Raw genomic sequence first — 19263 nt, 5'->3', positions numbered from 1 at the left:
CCAGTCTTTACTCAGTCTCTACCCAGTCTCGGCCCTGCTGGCACACCTGATGCGACTCTCAGTCCTCCAGACAGTGGGTCTGGGCCTGACCGTCCCAGCACAGGGCCTGGCTTCACTTCTCAGGTCAGCTCAGAGTGGCCATTCCTGAGGCGGGAGGCAGCCTCCCCTCTCCAGAGGGCAGAGGTACTCCGAGCTTCCTCATCTGGACTTGGCAGATCCTGTCCTCCCATCCCCCATGTGACTGACCCCATCCTGCATGACTGACCCTGTCTAGCATGTGACACTGTCCCCACGTGACTGACCTGTCCATTGTGAGCCTGGTCCTGTTCCTCTGGTGGGCACTGTCCCTCATGTGACCGTCTGGGACCACTGCTGGTACCTGGCTGTGCTCTGCCGAGGTGAGTCTCCAGGCTTCATCCTGACCGCCACTGCTGAGATGGGCAGCAAGAGCACCTTTGCTCTGCCTTCTCTCAGGTTCCGTGAGAAGGTCGCTGTCCAAGGACTCTGCCTCTCCTGCCTGTGAGGCAGGGGCTGGATGAGGGGTGGGGACGCCAGAGCCAGTGTGGTCCTGGCCTCTCCTCTGTGTGGCTGCTTTGCCCTCATTTGTTCCCTGCGTGGCGACTGTGTGGCCAGGCAGTGCCCTGAGCTCAGAGCAGTGAGGGCCACAGTGCCTTCTCGCCCTCTGCGCTGCTGGCGCCCAGCCCTTCCTTAACACCTTGCACAGGCAGTGCTACAAGGAGGACGGCAGCTCCAAGAGCCCTGACTGCCCAGTGTGCAGCCGCTCCCTCAACAAGCTGGCGCAGCCCCTGCCCATGGCACACTGCGCCAACTCACGCCTGGTCTGCAAGATCTCCGGCGACGTCATGAATGAGAACAACCCACCCATGATGCTGCCCAATGGCTACGTCTACGGCTACAACGTGAGGGGTTAGGGCAGAGGGTGGGCTGTGTACTGCAGGCTGCGTGTCCAGCTGCTGGGGTTTCCCTGGCAGTGTCGGGTGTGCCTCAGGAAGCGATGTTCCAGGCTCAGCGGGCTTGTCCCTAGATGATGCATTGTGTGGGTTTTTAAAGAAAACCTAATTTATAGTGCATCTTATCTTAATATGTTCCTGATCTTATTTTGCAGTCTCTGCTTTCTATCCGTCAAGATGATAAAGTTGTTTGCCCAAGAACCAAAGAAGTCTTCCACTTCTCACAAGCCGAGAAAGTATACATCATGTAGGCCCGTGTCGCCAGGTGCACGCCTCGGGCCAGGCGCGTGGGCAGGGCACACCCTCCCATGTCCCTGCCCTAGCCTGCCGCTGCGTTTCTGTTTCTTGCGACCAAAGATCAGTGAGCAACGATAAATACTCTTAGGAAGCGAGGAAATGAGATTTAATGAGTTCGTACTTGAAAACAGCGTTTGATGGGTAGGATTTTGTAATGTGAGTCGACTATTTGATGCTTCTGCAGAGTACTTGCACCTCTCAAAGGAAACTCTACAGCCTGACCTCAACCCCAAGGAGCTTTAGGATGGCTCACAGGTAGGAAACCTTCTCTCCCAAGTTTCTCAGCTTCCTCCTTTTGCTGAAGAGACTTGGGCAGTGTGAGGAACAGGCTGGTCCTTCGACGCATGTTAGCTGTGGCCTGGGTGAGGTGCTGGCACGCTGGTGGCCTATGGTGACTTGCCATGCGGTGCACGAGGACCCTTCCTGACGTCACTGGAGCTGCCACCAGAGCGCCCTGCAGGCCCTGGGCCACGTCCTGCAAGCTTGGGCTCGGCCCCTGGTCGTCCGTGCACCGCCTTACTTCCTGCTTTGAGAATGTATTCACGTGGAGATCCACTGGACCGAGTTTCTGCAGAGGCCTTGCTGGACAGTTCTGTAGCCCTGGAGTCTGCATGCTATTCGTTACGGAGCGGATAGTTCAGCTGAAGCAAGTACTGATGGGTTTTCAGAACATACGAACCCTTGTAGTCCACACAGAAACCTGTGGTAGAGGTTTGTATCTAGCGCTTATTTTTGCATGTTGATGTTGATTAGCTGATAAACTGTAAATGTAAAGCGTGTTAATAAAATGGCTTTCTATTTCTCACTCTGAGGAGTTTCTGAGTCCAGGGGTGTGCTCTGCCCTCTGGCTCACTGCATGGGGCTGGGTGTGTGGCTGCTGTTGCTGCAGCGAAGGGGGCTCAGGACGCCAAGGCAGTGCCTCCCAAGAGGTGCACAGCCATCTTTCCACCTTGCAGAACCCACCCTGCAGGTTGAGTTTTCAGCTTTTGGAGTCTGAGGTCACATCTCACTCTTGGCCTGATCAGTGCCCTCCTCAGGCCGGGTTGTGGGCTGGTTGGACAACCAGCCTGCAGCCCTGGTTCCCAGAGTCTCTGCCAGAGTCTCTGGGGCTGCTGTCGGTTGGGGCCTGGGTCTGAGGTTCTAAGCCTGGTTAGTCGCCCTCCACCCCAACAGCTGCTCTGCAGTGCCCTTGCCGTGCCCTGTGGCTGGCCCTGCTCGGCACTGGACCTCTGGCAACTGCCTTGGTCCCTGCACTCCTGCCCTGCCTTGTTCCCTGTGGCCACTCAGGGCTCTGCGTTGGGGCCTCCCTGTGGCCATGCAGGCCACGTCTGCTGGTGGGCACACCACACCTGTTGCAGTCCCTGCCTGCTCCACCCACACCTCTGGCGAGTGGCAGCAGAACCAGGTATGGCGGCCCCGTGCCCTGCACTCCTGAGCACTGTGCGCTCTCCCGAGCAGGTCTTCCTGACCTTGTTTCCTGCTTACCACCCGGCCATTGCTCCTCCTCACTGATGCACGGCACAGCAGAGCGCACACACCCCGGTAGCCCCTGGACTGATGCAGCTCCCCACAGCTGCCCGGGTCCTTCCCCAGTCTACACTGTTATCATCAGCAGCTCAGCTGGTTCTGGAGCCCACGAGGGTGGAACTGCACAGTGTGGGCCCCGTGCTCAGCCTCACACCTGGTGGGCCGTCTCCAGGTGGCATCCTCCATCTGTGGCCGTGCTGAGGGCCACTGCGGGAGCCATCACAGTGTGTGTCCTTCTGTTGGCGGGCATCTGAACTGTGAGTGCTCTCTGACCTCACTTTGTGGATGCAGGTCTTACTAGCGGGGTTGGGCAGAGCCAAAGGGGTCACGTTAGCGTCCACTGCCCTGGCCCTCTGGTGCTTGGCACTGGGAGCCTTTTGCAGTGAGACTGCCAGTTGTGTTATCTAACTGTGCTGCTTTGAAAAACTGGGTTTAAGATGACAGACTCAAGCGTGCGAGCCCTTTAGTGCGAAGAGGTGCTTTCTCTTGTTGCCTGTGAGTGCTGTGGCGGTTTGCTGTGTTTGGCTCGTCCTTCTTGACATGTCAGAGCCACAGTAGACGTGAGCCACGTTCACACAGACCACACAGGTCCATTCTCCTCTTGGGGGACCCAGCTGCACTGGGGTGGTGGCCATGCCTGTGATCCAGCCACTCGGGAGATTCCAGGCCAACCTGGGAAACGTAGCAAGACCCTTCCCCCAAATGGAAAGGGCTGGGGTGATCTCTGGTGGTGTGCTCCTGGGGTGAGTCCCCAGTGCTGCAAGAAATAAAAACTGCTGTGAACACTTGTGTGCGAGTCTTTGCAGACGTGGTTCTTGTCATTGGGAAGTAATTTTCTAGAAGAACTAATGAGTTCCTGGGGCTGTGGTGTTTGACTCCACACCCGCCAAAGACTTCTCCAGGGGGGTGTGCTGTGTCACCTCCTCTGCAGGCCTGGGGTCCAGTGGCCCACATCTTCCCCAGCATTTGGTGGTGTTGGTGTTTTTGGGCAGGAGTCCTGGTGCCTCGCTCTGGTGACCGCTGAGCTGTGTCTGTCCAGGTCTTTTGCCATTGTCATCGCGTCATCTTAGACTGGTGGAGCACTTGACGAGCTCTGGGTGCACATCGTCTACACTTCCTGACGTGTCAGCGGAGGCAGGTGAGCGTCTATACTTCCTGACAGTGTCAGCGGAGGGTCCACCTGTAGCCAAGTTCAGTTGGTCAGTTCTTTGTTTTCATGGTTAGTGCTTTTCTTATGTTCTAAAAACTACCTGCCTATCCCAGAGTCAAACTGATACTCTCTTATGTAGTTCATTTTTCGCTTTTCTGTTAGCTCTAGTGTGTGGTATGAGGAGGAGCTTACGGATCATTTCCTGCCCTTGCCCCATTTGCTTATTCTGTGACTCCAATATCCATCTGTTGAAATCACTGTTCTCCCCCTTCAGTAATGGTGAACTCTGCCTGGGTGCTCTGGACGGACTGGCCTTTAGGTCTGGCCTTGCCAGTTCCACCTCCAGTACACACTGCCCATTCTTGTGCCTGTGTCATTCACTTAGCAGGTAATATAAGTCCTCTGGTGTTTTGTACTTTTTCAGAATTGTTGTAACTATTCTAGGGCCTTCGCATTTCCACTTTTTAGAATCACTTTTTTTTTTTTTTTTTGCACTGGGGAATGATCGTAATCAGCTTTTCAGAGGGCTGTGGAGGTAGCTCAGTGGTAGAGCACTTGTTTAGCATGTGCAGGCCCTTGGTTTGATCACAGTACCATAAAAAATGGTCAACTTATATCTATTGAAATTTTTTAAAAGGAAGCTGGGATTTAAATTGGAATTGCATTCAGTCTGTCAGTTCATTTGGGGACTCTATCAGTTTGCTCAGTCTGCATAACAATACCACAGCCTACGTGGCTTCAATAGCACAGGTCCTTCTCAGCACTGAGGCGGCCTAGCTGGTTGGTGAGGCCTCTTCCTGCTGGCAGAGGACCACACATGGTCCTACACTGTGTCCTCACCACACTCCAGGGTCTCTCCCTCATGAGGACACCAGCCGTGCTGGATTAGGGTCCTACCCCCATGGCCTTCGTTGCCTCTTTAAAGGCCTGTCTGCAGACAGTCACATTGGGGGTCAGAGCTTCAACATGGGAATTTGGTGGGGACACAGTTGAATCCATAACAGACTTAAAAATCTTAACAATATTGAGTCCTCCAAACACAAATATGGTATATCTTTTCATAAATCTAGCTCTCATTCTTATCTAAGTTTTGTAGTTTTGACATATTTGGTTGATTTAATGACTCATGATTTTTAGTGTTACTGTGTATGCATTTTAAAAATCTCTCTCTGATATTCAGTGGTGATATGCAGACTTGATCAGAATTTGCTATTTATCTTGTATGTACTCATGAGTTCTGGTGGTTTTCAAGTAAAGTTTTAAGGTTTTCCATGTGCAGTTACGGTACCTCGAAATGGTCCTGCTTCCCCTTCTCACTTGCCTTCCACTCCTCCCATGAGTAGCTGGAGACTCAAGTGACGTTGAGGACGAGGTGTGAGAACAGTGTGTAGTCCCTGCTCGGAGGCAGAAAGCCCTGTCATGCATACTGAAGCAGGGCGTTTGCAGACATGCTTCATCTGCATGAGAAGTTTTCCAGTTTCCTAGAAGTTATTACAATGGATACTGATTTTGTTTTTAAAAAATTCCTTTGTAGAATGAAATTACCATGTTTTTTTTCTACTTACAGACTTTGGCTGATTTAAAAAAAAATTTTTAACAATGTTTCTAGATGTTGATAGACCTTTATTTTATTCATTTGTTTATATGTGGTGCTGAGAATCAAACCCAGTGCCTCACATATGCTAGGCAAGTGCTCTACCACTGAGCCACGACCCCAGCCCCATATTGACAGATTTTGGATTGTTGAACTTTGCATGCCTGAGATAAGTCTTTCAGTCATGATGCATTGTTTTTATATATTGCTGGATTTGACTTGCTAGAGCTTTACTAGGGATTTTTGCAACTATATTCATGAGGATTATTGGTCTGTGGTCATCCTTGGAATTATTATTTTTTGTGGTACTAGGGAGTGAACCAGGAATGCTCTACCACTGAGGCACATTCCCAGCCCTTTTATTTATTTTTTGTTTTGAGACAAAGTCTTGCTAAATTGCTGAGGCCTCAAAAACTTGCCATCCTCCTGCCTTAGCCTCCCGAGTTGCTGGGATGACAGGTGTGGGCCACTGTGCTTAGCTTCTGGGAACATTTTTGTCTGGTCTTAGTACCAGGGCATTCAAAACTCATGAGTTGTAGTGGTAACCTTCTCTCATGAAAGAGTTTATGTAAAACCGGTTCCTTTTCCTTAAATGTTTGATAGAATTGGCCAGTGAAACCATCTAGGTTTGGAATTTTGTTTGCAGGTTTCTTAGTATGGGCTCAGTTTCTTTAATAATTGTGATTGATCAGGTGTTCTCTCCCCCCCCCCCCAACTATTCTGATAATTTTGTCATTAAAGAATTTGTTCATCCAAGATAGAAAATTTCTGGAATTAATGTTCATGAGTCATCCTCTTCTGTTGTCTGTAGGATCTGCAGTGATATCTCGTCTCATTCTTTATTTTTTGGTTCCCGGGGGGAAACCAATGGAACTTAACCACTGAGCCACATCTGCAGCCCTTTTTTGAGACAGGGTCTTACTAAGTTGTTGGGGCTGGATTTGGACTCACGATCCTCAGGCCTCAGCCTCCCAGGTTGCTGGGATTACAGGTGTAGTGCATGCCACAGTGCCCAGCCTCTCTCATTCTCCTAGTTAACTCACTACTTCTTCTAGCTAAAGGCTCATCTGTTCACCATGTCAAAGCACCTCCAGTTACAGGTAGATCTGGGTTGACCCGACTCATGTATTCACAGATGGGACTTTCAGAAAGTGGGTGGATCATGAAGGTTCTGATCACATCAGAGGGTTAATGAGATGGATGCCTGGCAGGTGGGGCGTGGCTGGGGGGAGGCAGGTCGCTGGGGTGTGGCCTGCAGGGCTACCCTTCTCTCTAACCCTCGCTGGCCTCTGAGCTGCGCATCTGTCACCTCCCGCTGGCCTCTGAGCTGCGCATCTGTCACCTCCCGCCCGAAGCTGTGGAGTGAGCTGACAATGAACTGGAAACTGAGACCACCCGCTGGCACAGATCCTTCCTCCTCTGAGTTGTTCCTGTCAGGCATTTTAGTCACAGTGACAAAAGTTGACTAATAAACCTCCTTTGATTTGAGCCACACCCCTCCCCTTTGCCTATTTCTGTTCAATTGATTTCAACTTTATTAATCTTTACTGCGACTTATTCTGGTTAATTGCTCTCTTTCTAGTTTCTTAGGGGCAATATTAGATGACTGGATTGGGGCCTTTTGCTTTTAATATGATCTCTTTCGATAAATTTTGATATTTTTATTTTCATGTAGTTCAGAATATTTTGTAATTTCCTTTCTGATTTCTTCTTTGACCTGTGGGTTATTTATACTTGATCAATTTCCAAATATTTTTGTTCTCACTTAATTCTCTTGTCAGAAGATACACTGCAGTTTCAGTCCTTTTGAATTTGAGGAGACTCTCGGTCCAGAGCACAACTTGCTTGGCAAGGGTCCTCGGGAAGGGAGCTGCTGCTCTCTGCTGGGCTGGCCATGTCTTCTGCTAGTGACTGGAGGAGTTAGAGTCTCCACTCTGCTGTGGCTTTGTCTGTTTTCTCCAGTCCACCAGGTTTCAGTGGCCGTGTTTTGAGTTTGCTGGCACAGTTAGGACTGCAGTCTGCTGAAGAGACTCACCTCTTTCTCCAAAAGCTCCCCGGGGTGAGACCCAGTGCAGTCAGCAGACTTCTTTCACACATGAGCTGCACGTAGGTCTCTGGCCCTTTCAGCCTGCCGGATGTGTTTCTTGTAGATACAAGATAGCTGGGTCTTGCTCTTTTTAATCTAACTGACCCATCTCTGTTCTTTATTAAAATTTTTCTTTTGGTACTGTGGATTGAACCCAGGGGTGCTCTAGCATTGAGCCACATCCCATACCTTTTTATGTATTTTGTTTTGAGACCAGTCTTGCTAAGTCACTGATGGTCCCGATCCTCGGTTGCCTCCACCTTGAGTTGCTGGCTGGGATTCTAGGTGCACACCACTGTGCCTGGCCTTTTCAGGAAAATGATTGTTTTTTTAGATATACATGACAGTAGAGTGTATTTAAATTTTTTTTTGTAGTTGTAGATGGACAGCATGCTTTTATTTTTTATTTTTATGAGGTGCTGAGGATCAAGCCCAGTGCCTCACACATGCTAGCAAGCACTCTCCTACTGAGCTACAACTCCAGCCTCAGGAAAAAATGAATCTTTGCTTTTTAAAAATTTTTTTTTAGTTGTAAATGGACACAATACCTTTATTTTATTTATTTTTATGTGGGTGCTGAGGATTGAACCCAGTGCCTCACATGTGCTAGGCAAGCGCTCCACCACTGAGTCACAACCCAGCCCAAATCTTTGCTTTTTAATTGGGGTGTTTAGATCACTGACATGTGGTAACTGTTGTTGGGTTTAGACTGGTTGTTTTCCTACTTGTTTCCTATTTTTCTTACCTGTTCCTTGTTCCTTTTTCAGCTGCTTCATTTTTGATCATTTTTAAAGGACCCCACTTTATCTTTGTAGGCTTATAAGCAGTATCAGATTTGTGTGTGTGGTGCTGGGGATGGAACCCAGGGCCTCACACATGCCTTTTTATCACTCAGCTGCACCCCAGGACTGAGCCTCGCTTGAGATTTCTCTAGGGGTTCAGGGTACAGTCAAGTCATTTAACAGTGGTGTGTTCTGAGAAATGCATTGTCAGGTGCTTTTGTTGTGTGAATGTCTGAGTGTACATTTTTGCTATCAGTTATTTATAAAATAAGTTTGAAATAAAATATATTCACACACTGACCATTTACGAAGTTCTTCATTCCTTCTACAGCTCAGAGTCTGTATCTCAGAGTTCTTTTCTTTGAGATGGGACACCTCCCACACTCAGATCTGCTGGGCATGAATCTATCTTCTGTTATGTCAATTTTGTGTCACCTTAGGTTTTGAAGGGCGTCTTGCTGCACATTCAGGTGTGAGCTGACTACTTTTACTTCTTTAAAGAAATTCCATTTTCTCCCAGCATGCATTTTTTTTTAAATCAAAAAGTCCGATTTTTGTAATTCTCTACGTAATATGCATTTCCCTGACTGCTTTTATAATTTCCTTCGTCACTAGTTTTTGTGATTATGGTGTGCCTTGGGTGGTTTTTTTGTTTATCCTACTTGGTTTTTTAAATCTCTGAAAATTCCAGTTGTTCCTTTCCCCCTTTGGAGATGAGGTCAGGCCCAGACTGACCCGGACGTCCGGGCCCAAGCAATCCTCTTGCCCGGGTCCTGGGGCAGCTGGGACATCAAGTGGGCACCACCACATCTGGCTTCCATTGGTTCTTTTAAAATATCTTCTAATTCTCACCAGGATTCACCTTGGCCTTCTCATTTCACTGTCCAAAGATACCAAACACCTGCTGCGTCCCGAAGCCAGACGGAAAGACCCCTGCTCTCAGGAGCAGACCCTGAGGGCAGAAAGAGGTGGACAGGTGAGATCAGGAAGGCCAAACAGCTAGACGTCGGGGCTGCAGGGAGGGCAGGGGCTGCGGGAGGCTGCAGGCTGGGAGGGCCCGTGGGAGTGGGGAGCGCCTCGGGGCGAGCAGGCGGAGCAGCGGGCCTGGGCCGCGGCCAGCTCGCAAGGGCACTCTGCCGCCCTGACTGTGGGACCCCGGGCTGAGTGGCAGCAGCCCTGAACCCCGGAGGTACCGGACAAAGGCTGGAGTGGAAAAGGTCAGGTGGCTGGGACTGCTGACCCTGAGCAGGACAGGACGGGGCGCTCACGTGTCCCTAGGGCTGGGTGGACACAGGGTTGGGGCAGAAAGGCAGGAGACGAATGGACAGATCTAAGAATGCCGGCAAAGGGATGCAGAGCACCTGCCTGGCGGTGAGAAACGCCGCTGGGCCGAGGCAGGGGGCCGCCGCCGCGCCCGCCTTCGACGCCCACCCAGAAGCCCCGTCCCGCACGCCGCGATCGTGACGCCCGACTCCCCTCCCCGCCCTCGGCATCGCGGCCAGACAAGCCCGAGGCGCCCACCTGGCCGCCCTCGCCGACCCTAGGGGTAGGGCCGAGGGCCGCGAGGCTCTTGGCGGACGTGCCGTGCTGTCCAGGATCAAGCCTTTCTCTGGGTCTGTTCCCTAGCGAGTTGTCGCCTCTGGCGTCCAGCCCCTCCACCTGCACCGCGGCGCCTTTAAGGACTTGCAGCGCCCTCCCGCCTCTTTTTTCTCGCGCGTCAACCTCCGTGGGCAGCCCCGCCTCGCAGGGAGCGCGCCTGCGTCACCGCGCAAGACGTCGGCCGCACCCTGGCGCCTGCGCTGTCGAGCCGAAGGCTGCCTCGCTCCGAGCCCTTGGAGGGGAGGGCGGGGTCCCCTCCGGAAGGGGCGGGGCCGGGGTGTCGCCGAGCTGACCTTTGCTCCCGTTCCGTGGTGTCCGAGCGAGCCAATGGCCGCAAAGCCCCTCGTGTTGGAGGGCGGAGGCGAGGGCGGGGCCTCTGCCGGAAGGGGCGGGCGAGGCAGCAGGTTGCGCGTTGCCTGCGCAGCTGGGCGGGGTCGCGCCAGACCGACCTGGGGTCTTGGGAGCGCGCGCTCCAGCGTTGGACTGGCTACTCTGCAACCGGGCTTTCCACGCCCCGCGCGCCGGTGGGATACGGTGTCGTTCGTTCCCTTCCGCACGCGGCTGCCCTCCCGCGGCGTCTCCTGACCTGCGGTCGGATGTCCCGAGTTAGGCTCGGCGTTGACACTTCGGATTGTCACCAGAGGCGGTTGACTCACTCTAACAGTGCGTGGAGCTGCCCTGTGGCCTAGGGCGTCTTTCTACGGAGGCGAGGACCTAGGACCCCTCAGGCCCTCCCGCAGTGCCCGGTTCCTAGGCGAACCCAGTAGCATTTGTCGATAAGTAACGTAGTAATTCATCACTGCGTTCCATATTTCTAGATATGGATCAAAAACTGTCGAAGTTGGTAGAAGAGCTCACAACTTCAGGAGAACCCCAACTGAATCCTGAGAAAATGAAGGAACTGAAGAAAATTTGCAAGTATGTCCTTAGGTTTAGCATTTCATGGTATTTGACCCAGTGAGCCCCTGACACTAGGGAGATTGTGGGGTTTTCCTGGAACTCATCCCTCTGCCCACCTCCATATCTCAGCCATCCCCTCCTGCCTCCGCCTGGAAAGAACCACCAAGGACCAGGCCAGCACATTTCCCAAGGCCCTGCAAAGCCGGCTCTGCCAGGTGGCATTGTGGGTGTGAGGTGCAGGTCAGCCGAGCATAGAAGAGATTTGTGCTTGGTACTTCTGATTGTTCCCATTTGTGCGTCTTACAAAGCACGTGACTGAGGCGTTCCTGAGTGTATCTCCGTGATCTGTGGGCTAACTTACCTCTTTTACCTTACTGTCAAAGTATGGGAAGGGAGAAAGTTCACAGTTGGGTAAATTGCTCTGTATGTGTGTGTTTTGTGTGCTGGGCATGGAACTCAGGGCCTTGTGTGTGCTAACCAGGAGCTCTATCCCTGAGTCACACCCCAGCCACACTGTCTATAGAGTGCACCTATCATCTATCCCCAGAATCAGGCAGGAAGCAAAACTCCTTCCTGTCAGTTGCTGGGAACATGAACCTACCTTCACAGAACAGAACTGACAGTGCATATCTTTCAATAGGAAACTCCAACTCAGACCCAGTTTTGCTGCAGGTCCTTGAAAGCTTCTAAATCTCTTCAGTTCACACACAGTAGGGCTGGGAAGAGGTGATGCTCAGAGGCTCCCCAGGCGTTTCCCCTCACTTCCTGCAGAAGAGGCTGCGTGTGCACTCGGCTGGCCTGTGATGCTCCTGAGGGGTGGGAAGCGTCTGTGAAGGGCTGAGGTGCCTGTTGCCACCACACAACTCTAAGCAGCTGTGGGTGTGAATAACACGATGGGGGCTGTATTTTAATAAACTTTATAAATGGCACTGATATTTGACTCTCCTAACTTTCACATGTCAAGAGCTAATCCTTCATGTGTCTTAACCACTTATTTATTTGTTTTGCCATACTGGGGCTCAAACCCAGGGCCTTGTGCTGGCCGGGCAAGTGCAACACTAAAATAACCCAGTTATTTTAACCATTTAAAAATGTGGAAAATTTTTTGGGCTTGTGGGCCACACAGAAAGAGGCATAGGTGAGGGGTCTCAGACAGTGGTATGCTTACCCAGCTGTAGGAGAAGGGGAGGAAGAAGCCTGGACAGCAGCCGGGGTCCCCACCACATGTGAGTAGCGTGTTCTGCACAAGTATAGACATGTCCTTGAAGTATGGGTGCTGAGATCAGGCTGGCTTGTGCCCCCAGGTCTTCAGAGGAGCAGCTCGGCCATGCCTACCGCCTGCTGAAGACGCAGCTGACCCAGGACCATGCTGAGGTCCGCCTCTCCGCCTTCCAGATTATGGATGAGCTCTTCACCAGGTCGCACCAGTTCAGGGTGCTGCTTGTTTCTGACTTCCAGGAGTTCCTGGAGCTCACGCTGGGCACTGACCATGAGCAGCCCCTGCCGCCCCCCCGAGAGGCAGCCCAGAGGCTGAGGCAGGCAGCCATGCGAGCTGTGGAAGGGTGGAATGAGAGGTTTGGAGAGGCCTATAAGAAGCTAGCCTTGGGCTACCACTTCTTAAAACACACCAAAAAGGTAGGTGGGCCTTGCATAGGACTGTCTGGTTCCCTGGGGCAGAACAGGCAGGCCCGAAGCGGGGAGACCACTCCCTGTCGAGCCAAGTACAGAGTGCTCCCAGCCGTGTCGTTGAGCTTGGCTTGGGAACCTGGGTTGTTGGACCTGCTCGGGGCCTGGGAGGGGTGCAGCTTCCTGAGGGGAGGAACTTCTTTGAGGAAGAAAACCTGTGCCCACATGTGCATCAAGTTGAGCCCGCAGGCCTGTGTCACCTTGGGTTGTGCAGCCCTGTTCTGTGACAGGCACTGCCCTCTGGGAGCTTCCCAACCTGTGCTCTTCAGTGTCCCTTCCTGGATCCTGCCATTGGCTCTGGCGGGTGCTGGGCATGATGAAACCCATCAGGACCTGCTGCTGAGATCCCACCCCAACTCTGCCATGCCCTCTGCCCTCCAGACAGGCCCAGCCTGCAGGCCGGAGTACCAGCTCCTCCACATGACCCCAGGCATGCCACCTCTCCCGGGTTCACTCTCAGGCGATGGTGGTGCTCAGGCTCAGGGGTCCGCAGCCCCTCACCGCCTGCATTCCCACCTGTGCTGCACTTGGGGCTGGAAGTCTTTTTTTTCTCTTAAATATTTTTGGTTGTGGATGGACACAATACCTTTATTTTATGTATTTATTTTTATGTGGTGCTGAAGATTGAACCCAGGGCCTCATAACGTGCTAGGCAAGTGCTCTGTCACTGAGTCACAACCCAGCCCTGGAAGTCTTTTTTAATTTTATTTTTGAGATGGGGGTTTTGTTTTTCCCAGGCTGGCTCAAGTGTTCCTCCTGCCTCAACCTCCCGAGTAGCTGGCACAAAAGACCTGTGCCGTGGCACCTGGCTCAGGGCTGCAGGTTTATACTCTTTTACCTGAGCTTCTCAGGATGAAGCATCACTGTTCAGTGTACTCCTGTTGCTTAAGATGAGAACTAACTAACCTTGACAGAGAATCTGCCGCGTGCTGGTGTGGCGTGTCCTTTACTTTCTTGGTGAGTTTTTATTGTGGTCAGTGCTAATCTTCACTCTCTGCTCCTCAGGTGGATTTTCAGGATGTGAATTGCAGGACTCTGGTAGAGAGGAGGCGAGAAGAGCAGAAGCAGAAGCACTTGGATAAAATTTACAGTGAAAGAGCCAAACAGGCCGAACGGGAGATGGAAGGCAAGTCCCAGACTGAGGGCCTTGCATCTCCCGAGTGCCTCCAGACCCCTGCCTTCTCCCAGCTGAGGACCTGGTCACAGGAGAGCCAGGCAGACCAGGTGGAGGTTCAGGTTGGGCTGTCCCTCCACAGGCCACCTGCACCCCTGTGCCCCTGGTGGTTAGGTCCGACTTCAGCCCTCTGGGGAGGCTCCCTGGGAGAGGCTGAGTGTAAATGCTTCCAGACATGGTCTGTGCTTCGTGGTCTGCTGAAGGTCCTCTTGCCATTTGTCTCACGACCACCATTCTCTCTCTCTCTCTATAGCAGTGGGGATCAAGCCCACAGGTGCTATGCCACTGAACTACATCCCTGCCCCCACCTTTAAAAAATATATTTAGTTGTAGGTGGGCACAATATTTGTATTTGATTTATTTTTATGTGGTGCTGAGGATCGAACCCAGTGCCTCACATGTGCTAGCAAGTGCTCTACCACTGAGCCAGAACCACAGCCCCACTGGCCCTTTTTATTGTAATTTTTAAAACAATTTTGAGACAGGGTCTCACTAAGTTGCTTAGGTCCTTGATAATTTTACTGAGACTGACCTGAACATGCGATCTTCCTGCCTCAGCCTCCTAAGTTTGTGGGATGATGGGTGTGTACCACAGCACCTGGCTCCCCACCTGGGTTGCTCTTAATCCAGCTTCCTTCCCCAAAATCCTTCCATGTACTTCCAGCCCTTTTCTTGAGGGAGAGAACCAGGGTGTGGGGGATCAGAAGACCTAGGGGCACAGTTGTCCACCTACAGGGTGCCCAAGACCTGCCAAGGCAGCTGCTCTGTGTCCTCAGACAGCAGCGCTGACGCTCTTCCGTGTCCAGACCCCTGACAGGGCTTGTTCTGGGCAGGCAGCTGTGCCCAGATGGTATAGAGGCCACCAGGAGGGAGAGCTGGTCCAGCCCTAGCAGGGTGTGGAGTGAGTTGGCGTTTTACTGCCTCTGGGAGAGGCTCAGCCTTGCTCTGGGATGCACTCCCTGGCTGGAGGCTCCCTGCTCTGAAGTCCACCCCTCGGCGATCTGTGTATGCTTCTGTAGGCTGCCACCAGACCTTGCCACCGGCAAGGCCAGACAACAGCTGCCGCGATATGTTCACCTGGGGCATTGCCTTTTCTTGGGGAGTAAGTCCCCAGGGGTGCAGGTGGCACACGTGACCCTTGGCCTACCTGCTGCTAAAAGTGAAGCCCAGTAGGGCCTCCACACAGTGCGCGGTGGGGCTGCGCTTCACTCAGCGTGGCAAGCTAGTGTGTGTCTCCATGTCTTGGCAGAAATGTCTGCAGAAATTGGCTGCTGTCTGACGGAAGTGGAGAACTGCTTCAGGCTCCTGGTGCCCTTGAACTTTGACCCATGCCCAGAAGCCAGCTTCCTTGATGAGGGTTCTCCTGGTTCCTTGAGCTCACACCTGGCAGTCCCTCACTGGTCTGGCACCCCGGATGCCCCAGATGAACCATGCTGCAGCAAGGACCTGCCCGCCTCTGCACACCAGCCAGGGACCGCTGGCGCTGGGGAGGGGCTGCCCCAGGCCGCCAAGTGGGACCCCGTGGAGGATGAGGAGCAACCGTGCTGCAGCAAGGACCTGCCCGCCTCTGCACACCACCCAGGGTCCACTGGCACTGGGAAGCGGCCACCCCAGGCTGCCACAGAAGACACAGCTGAGGATGAGCAGAGTGACTGGGAGCAGTTTGTGCGGAGCCATGGACTCGGCTCACACAAGTACTCGCTGGACGTGGAGCTCCCCTTGGGTAATGGGCTGCGAGCGCTGCTGGCCAGTTGACTGCTTCCACACCACAAAATGACCCATGGCCGTGCCAAGCCTGGGCCTGCAGGGGGGACACACACAGGCTTATCTTCCTGTTTGGCCTCTGCACTGGGCCATGCCCACTTTACCAGGCCTCTCCGGCCATTGGCTAGCTGCAGAAAGCACATAGACTTGTTGGCCATCTGCAGCCCACTCCAGCAAGGCTATGAGCAGGGCAGGGAGCCCTTGGGCACATTGTGTGAGTGTCCCGGCTGGTGACGGGTCTGCCAGAGTTACCACGCTTGCCCAGGAGAACATCGATGGCAGTGTGGTGGTTTGCTATTCATGGTGAACGTGCTGTGTTCATACCACATAGTCAGGATGTGGTGTGTGGTTGCACATGGCCCGCATTCAGATCTTGTAGGGGTGTGGACAGTGTCCCACCCTTCTGCCCCCTTGTCCCTGGCTTCCTCACGTTGCCCCATGCTTCCTGTGGGGGAAGTTGGAGTGATTGGAGTTTTGAGTCACTAGCTTTGAGGAGGCTTGTCCTTTGAAAGCCACGTGGCAGGGTCCCTTCACTAGAGTGGAGGCAGCTGTGCTCTGAGGTTGAGCGACTTTGGTCCCCGAGGCTTGGTGGCTCTGAGGCTGAATGCTTTGGGGACAGGGAGAGGGATGACTGTGTGACACGCAGCAGTGCTGTGCTGGTCACAGCACCCTGGGCTGCTGAGCGGGTCTTGCCCACGTGTGAGCACCACAGTGGTGGAAGCAGGTGGCAGAGGCCTGAGTGTAGGAGGTGGGTGCTCATCAGAGAGGCTGGGGGGTGGGGGCCAGTGAGGCTGGCCAGGCAGGTTGCCCAGGCCCCAGAGCTGAGAGGAAGGGGGTTCTCATGTGAGATGGGTGTGGTGTCTGTTCTGGAGGAGGCCATGGTGAGCTGGTCCTCTAGACGGGGTGGGCGGCTGCAGCCAAGGTGATGGAGCTGCAGGAGGGGCTTGTGTGGGGCCAGAACCACCCAAGAGTGAGCTTCTGTCCACATTTGGCTGCCTCTTGCCTCAGGGTCCTTTGCAACCCCCATTCACCTCGTTCCAGATGGTCTGAAAGTCCAGGAGAACGAAGACAACCTCGCTGTCCTCCACGCTGCCCGCGATGCTCTCAAGCTCATTCGGAACAAATTCCTGCCAACCGTGTGCTCCTGGGTCCAGGTGAGGCCGGGCCCCTTCAGAGCTGTCCCTGTCAGGCCACGTGCCCAGGCAGAGTGAAGGTGGGAGCTGCGGGATGGGAGGAGGGCACGTGGGTCTGGACCTCGGGTGCCTGAACATGGGTTCCCCAGGCCTGCAAACCAGGCCACGTTGCCTCCTGGCAGGGTGGGCCGGGGCCTGCCTGAGACCTCCGTGACTCAGCCCCTGGTCTTGCAGCGGCTTACCCGTGCAGGGACCCATGATGGACACCTCAAGCGCGCCATTGACTTGAAGACAGAACTGGAATGTACACTGAGGAAGTACGAGGAGCTGGACATCGAGCCTGAGGGAGGGCGCAGGAGCAAGGTGTGTGCGTGGGGCAGAGCGGGCAGCAGGCCCTGAGCTGGGCAGAGCCGCCGTGCGAGCAGGAGCCTCTGCAGGCTCCTTCCTCCACGGAGCTCGCTCCGCAGTGGGAGCCCTGCTCTGCCTGTCTTGGTGCCAGAGAGCCCCTCAGCCCGCACTGAGCCCATTCACTGTCACCATGGTAACGCGGTTCCTGCCACTGGGTGTGGTCCACTCGCCCTGCACCGTAGCTGGGGATAGGACAGGTGCCTCCAGGGAGCCCTGCAGGTCAGGCTGTGCCCCTCTCTAGCTTCTGGAAGGGTGGGGCTCCTGTGTAGCCTCCAGCAGACTGGGCTGTGTGTACGATAGATACCATGGTGAGCTCGGGCATGGCGCCTGCTCTGTGGGTGGAGACTCAAAGACCAGCTGTCTGCTGGACTACGTGGCACCTCAGCCTGGAAGGGACTGTGGCATTTGTGAGGGAGGCTGGGGAGGCGACAGGAGGTCCTGGGCCTCCTGAGCAAGGGCATGCCATCAAAGCAGGGCAGGGTCTTGATCGAACTGGAGGGGTGGAGCCACAGGCAGGGAGGGGGACGGGGCAGCCACCCTGGAGCACAGGGTCTTTGTCACTGCATGCGTTGGAGCGGGCTGGAGGAGGCAGTGAGCTTGCAGTGGTCTGCAAGGGAGTGAGGGTGGTGTTCGTGCTCAGGGATTCATGGGGCTGCAGCAGGGAGGGGATGCTGCCCTAGGGATTATGGCCTTGCGGAAGAGGGGTCACATGCAGGCGTCTTCCTGCCTTCAGTGGTCTCTGGTCTGCTCTCGGGCCGAGAACACAAACGCCAGGTGCTCCACTCTCTGGGTCCCTGGGAACCCAGAGCCAGACCCAGCCTGAGGGAGAGGTGCCAGCCCCGGCCTGGGGGAAGGTAGGCTTGGACAGGCCCTCTTTTCAAAGGTGGCTTTGAGGAGGAAAGTTCCTTGCTGAGAAAAAGATCAAGTTCCAAGCCACGTGGAGGCCCAGAGCCAGGAGTGGGCTCGTGATGCCCGCTGGTGATGGATGTGCAGCTCCCCCTGGACAGGGCTCTGGGCCGAGCTCAGTCAGCTCATGCTCTGACTGGCGTCCCTGTGCGCTGTCCTGTGTGGTGGTGACCACACTGACTGTACCCTGGCAGCAGACCTGGGGATGGTGGTGCAGCGCCAGAAGTTCTGGAACCTGAGAGGAGGAGCACCCCTGACTGGGCAGCCACTGCTGCAGATCCCTGACTGGGGGGGCGCATGCAGCTGTCTGGGCCAGCAGAGGGCGACCTTGCTTCTCTTCCTCAAACTGTGGATCCGAGTTGGCCCGCCGTGGTGTCTGTGTGGGTGCTCATCACCTCTCCAGAGTGCATTGTGCTGTTTTGCTTATCTCAGGAGTCAACTCTGTGAGCATTTTTTCTTTTAGATGTTGATGGACCTTTATTTCATTCATTTATTTATATGTGGTGCCGAGAATCGAACCCAGTGCCTCACACGTGCTAGGCAAGTGCTCTACCACTGAGCCACGACCCCAGCCCCACTTTGTGAGTTTTAACCAAAATATATTTACAGTGAAAAGTAATTGTGTGCTGGGGGGAGGTGCTCCTGTCAGCCTGCCTCGGTGGGAAGGAGCTTACTCCAGACCTCAGGCACCCGCTCATCAGTGCATCCAGTCTGGGCCCAGAGTGAGGGCCATGTTGGGTCCCCTGCACTGTCCTGAGTGTGGACACTACCTTGGCATATATGTGCACCAGTGCTGTCCAGGGCACAGCCCATGGCCATTCTTGCTGCCAATGGGCCTTGGGTGTGGCAAGGATGGTCTTGGACATCTGGTACCCTGGGGGTGTCCACAGGCTTCTAGAGCTGTTGGGGTTCAGTCTCATCAGGCCTGGCTCTGGCCAGCCTGCATGGTCTTTAGGGGCTGATGGCAGTGCTGAAGCTGGCAGGACCTTAGCCCATAGCAGTAGTCTGTTGTCTGTTCTCCTCGACCTAAGGCTCTGTCAGCAGGACACCTGGCGTGCGGCTGCCCAGCTCTTGCCTCAGAGCCCCTGCTGCCTCCTGCAGGTGGGGCTGACAGGGCGAGGCAGGTTGCTAGGCAGTCTTCCCCAGGGCTGCTGGCTGCCCAGCCTGCACTGTGGCGAGGGGTCAGGGCTCCGAGCCAAGCTTAGCCAGCTCTTGCTGCGACTGGTGTCCACTAAACCTGCTGGCACTGCTGTGTGCTTGAGGAAACTTGAGTCCTAACCAGGTCT

At 54.2% G+C, this 19263-nt stretch overlaps 2 protein-coding genes across 8 annotated transcripts in view; both read left to right on the top strand.

Moving 5' to 3' along the window:
* Maea (macrophage erythroblast attacher, E3 ubiquitin ligase) overlaps positions 1-2073 on the top strand; it is a 37301-nt gene extending 35228 nt beyond the window's left edge. For both annotated transcript variants that reach the window (XM_047567188.1, XM_047567186.1), the window contains 2 exons: positions 725-920; positions 1127-2073. In XM_047567188.1, the coding sequence (XP_047423144.1) occupies positions 725-920; positions 1127-1222 (292 nt within the window). In that variant the 3' untranslated portion in view covers positions 1223-2073. The remainder of the gene's footprint in view (positions 1-724; positions 921-1126) is intronic.
* A 7931-nt stretch (positions 2074-10004) lies between these two features.
* Positions 10005-19263, top strand: part of Uvssa (UV stimulated scaffold protein A) — a 30913-nt gene continuing 21654 nt past the window's right edge. The window contains exons 1-8 of one of the 6 annotated variants that reach the window (XM_047567178.1): positions 10411-10669; positions 10825-10924; positions 12211-12280; positions 12365-12541; positions 13598-13718; positions 15016-15489; positions 16572-16684; positions 16898-17026. In XM_047567178.1, the coding sequence (XP_047423134.1) occupies positions 10603-10669; positions 10825-10924; positions 12211-12280; positions 12365-12541; positions 13598-13718; positions 15016-15489; positions 16572-16684; positions 16898-17026 (1251 nt within the window). In that variant the 5' untranslated portion in view covers positions 10411-10602. Of the gene's footprint in view, positions 10021-10410; positions 10713-10824; positions 10925-12210; positions 12542-13597; positions 13719-15015; positions 15490-16571; positions 16685-16897; positions 17027-19263 lie in introns of those variants that run through there. The other 5 variants (XM_047567176.1, XM_047567179.1, XM_047567174.1 and 2 more) reach the window with 5 other exon arrangements.

This window comes from Sciurus carolinensis, chromosome 10 (genome assembly GCF_902686445.1).
Source record: "Sciurus carolinensis chromosome 10, mSciCar1.2, whole genome shotgun sequence".
NCBI classification, from domain to species: Eukaryota; Metazoa; Chordata; class Mammalia; order Rodentia; family Sciuridae; genus Sciurus; species Sciurus carolinensis.
The sequence above is the reverse complement of the archived record's forward strand: the minus strand, read 5'-3'. Positions and strand labels throughout refer to the sequence as shown.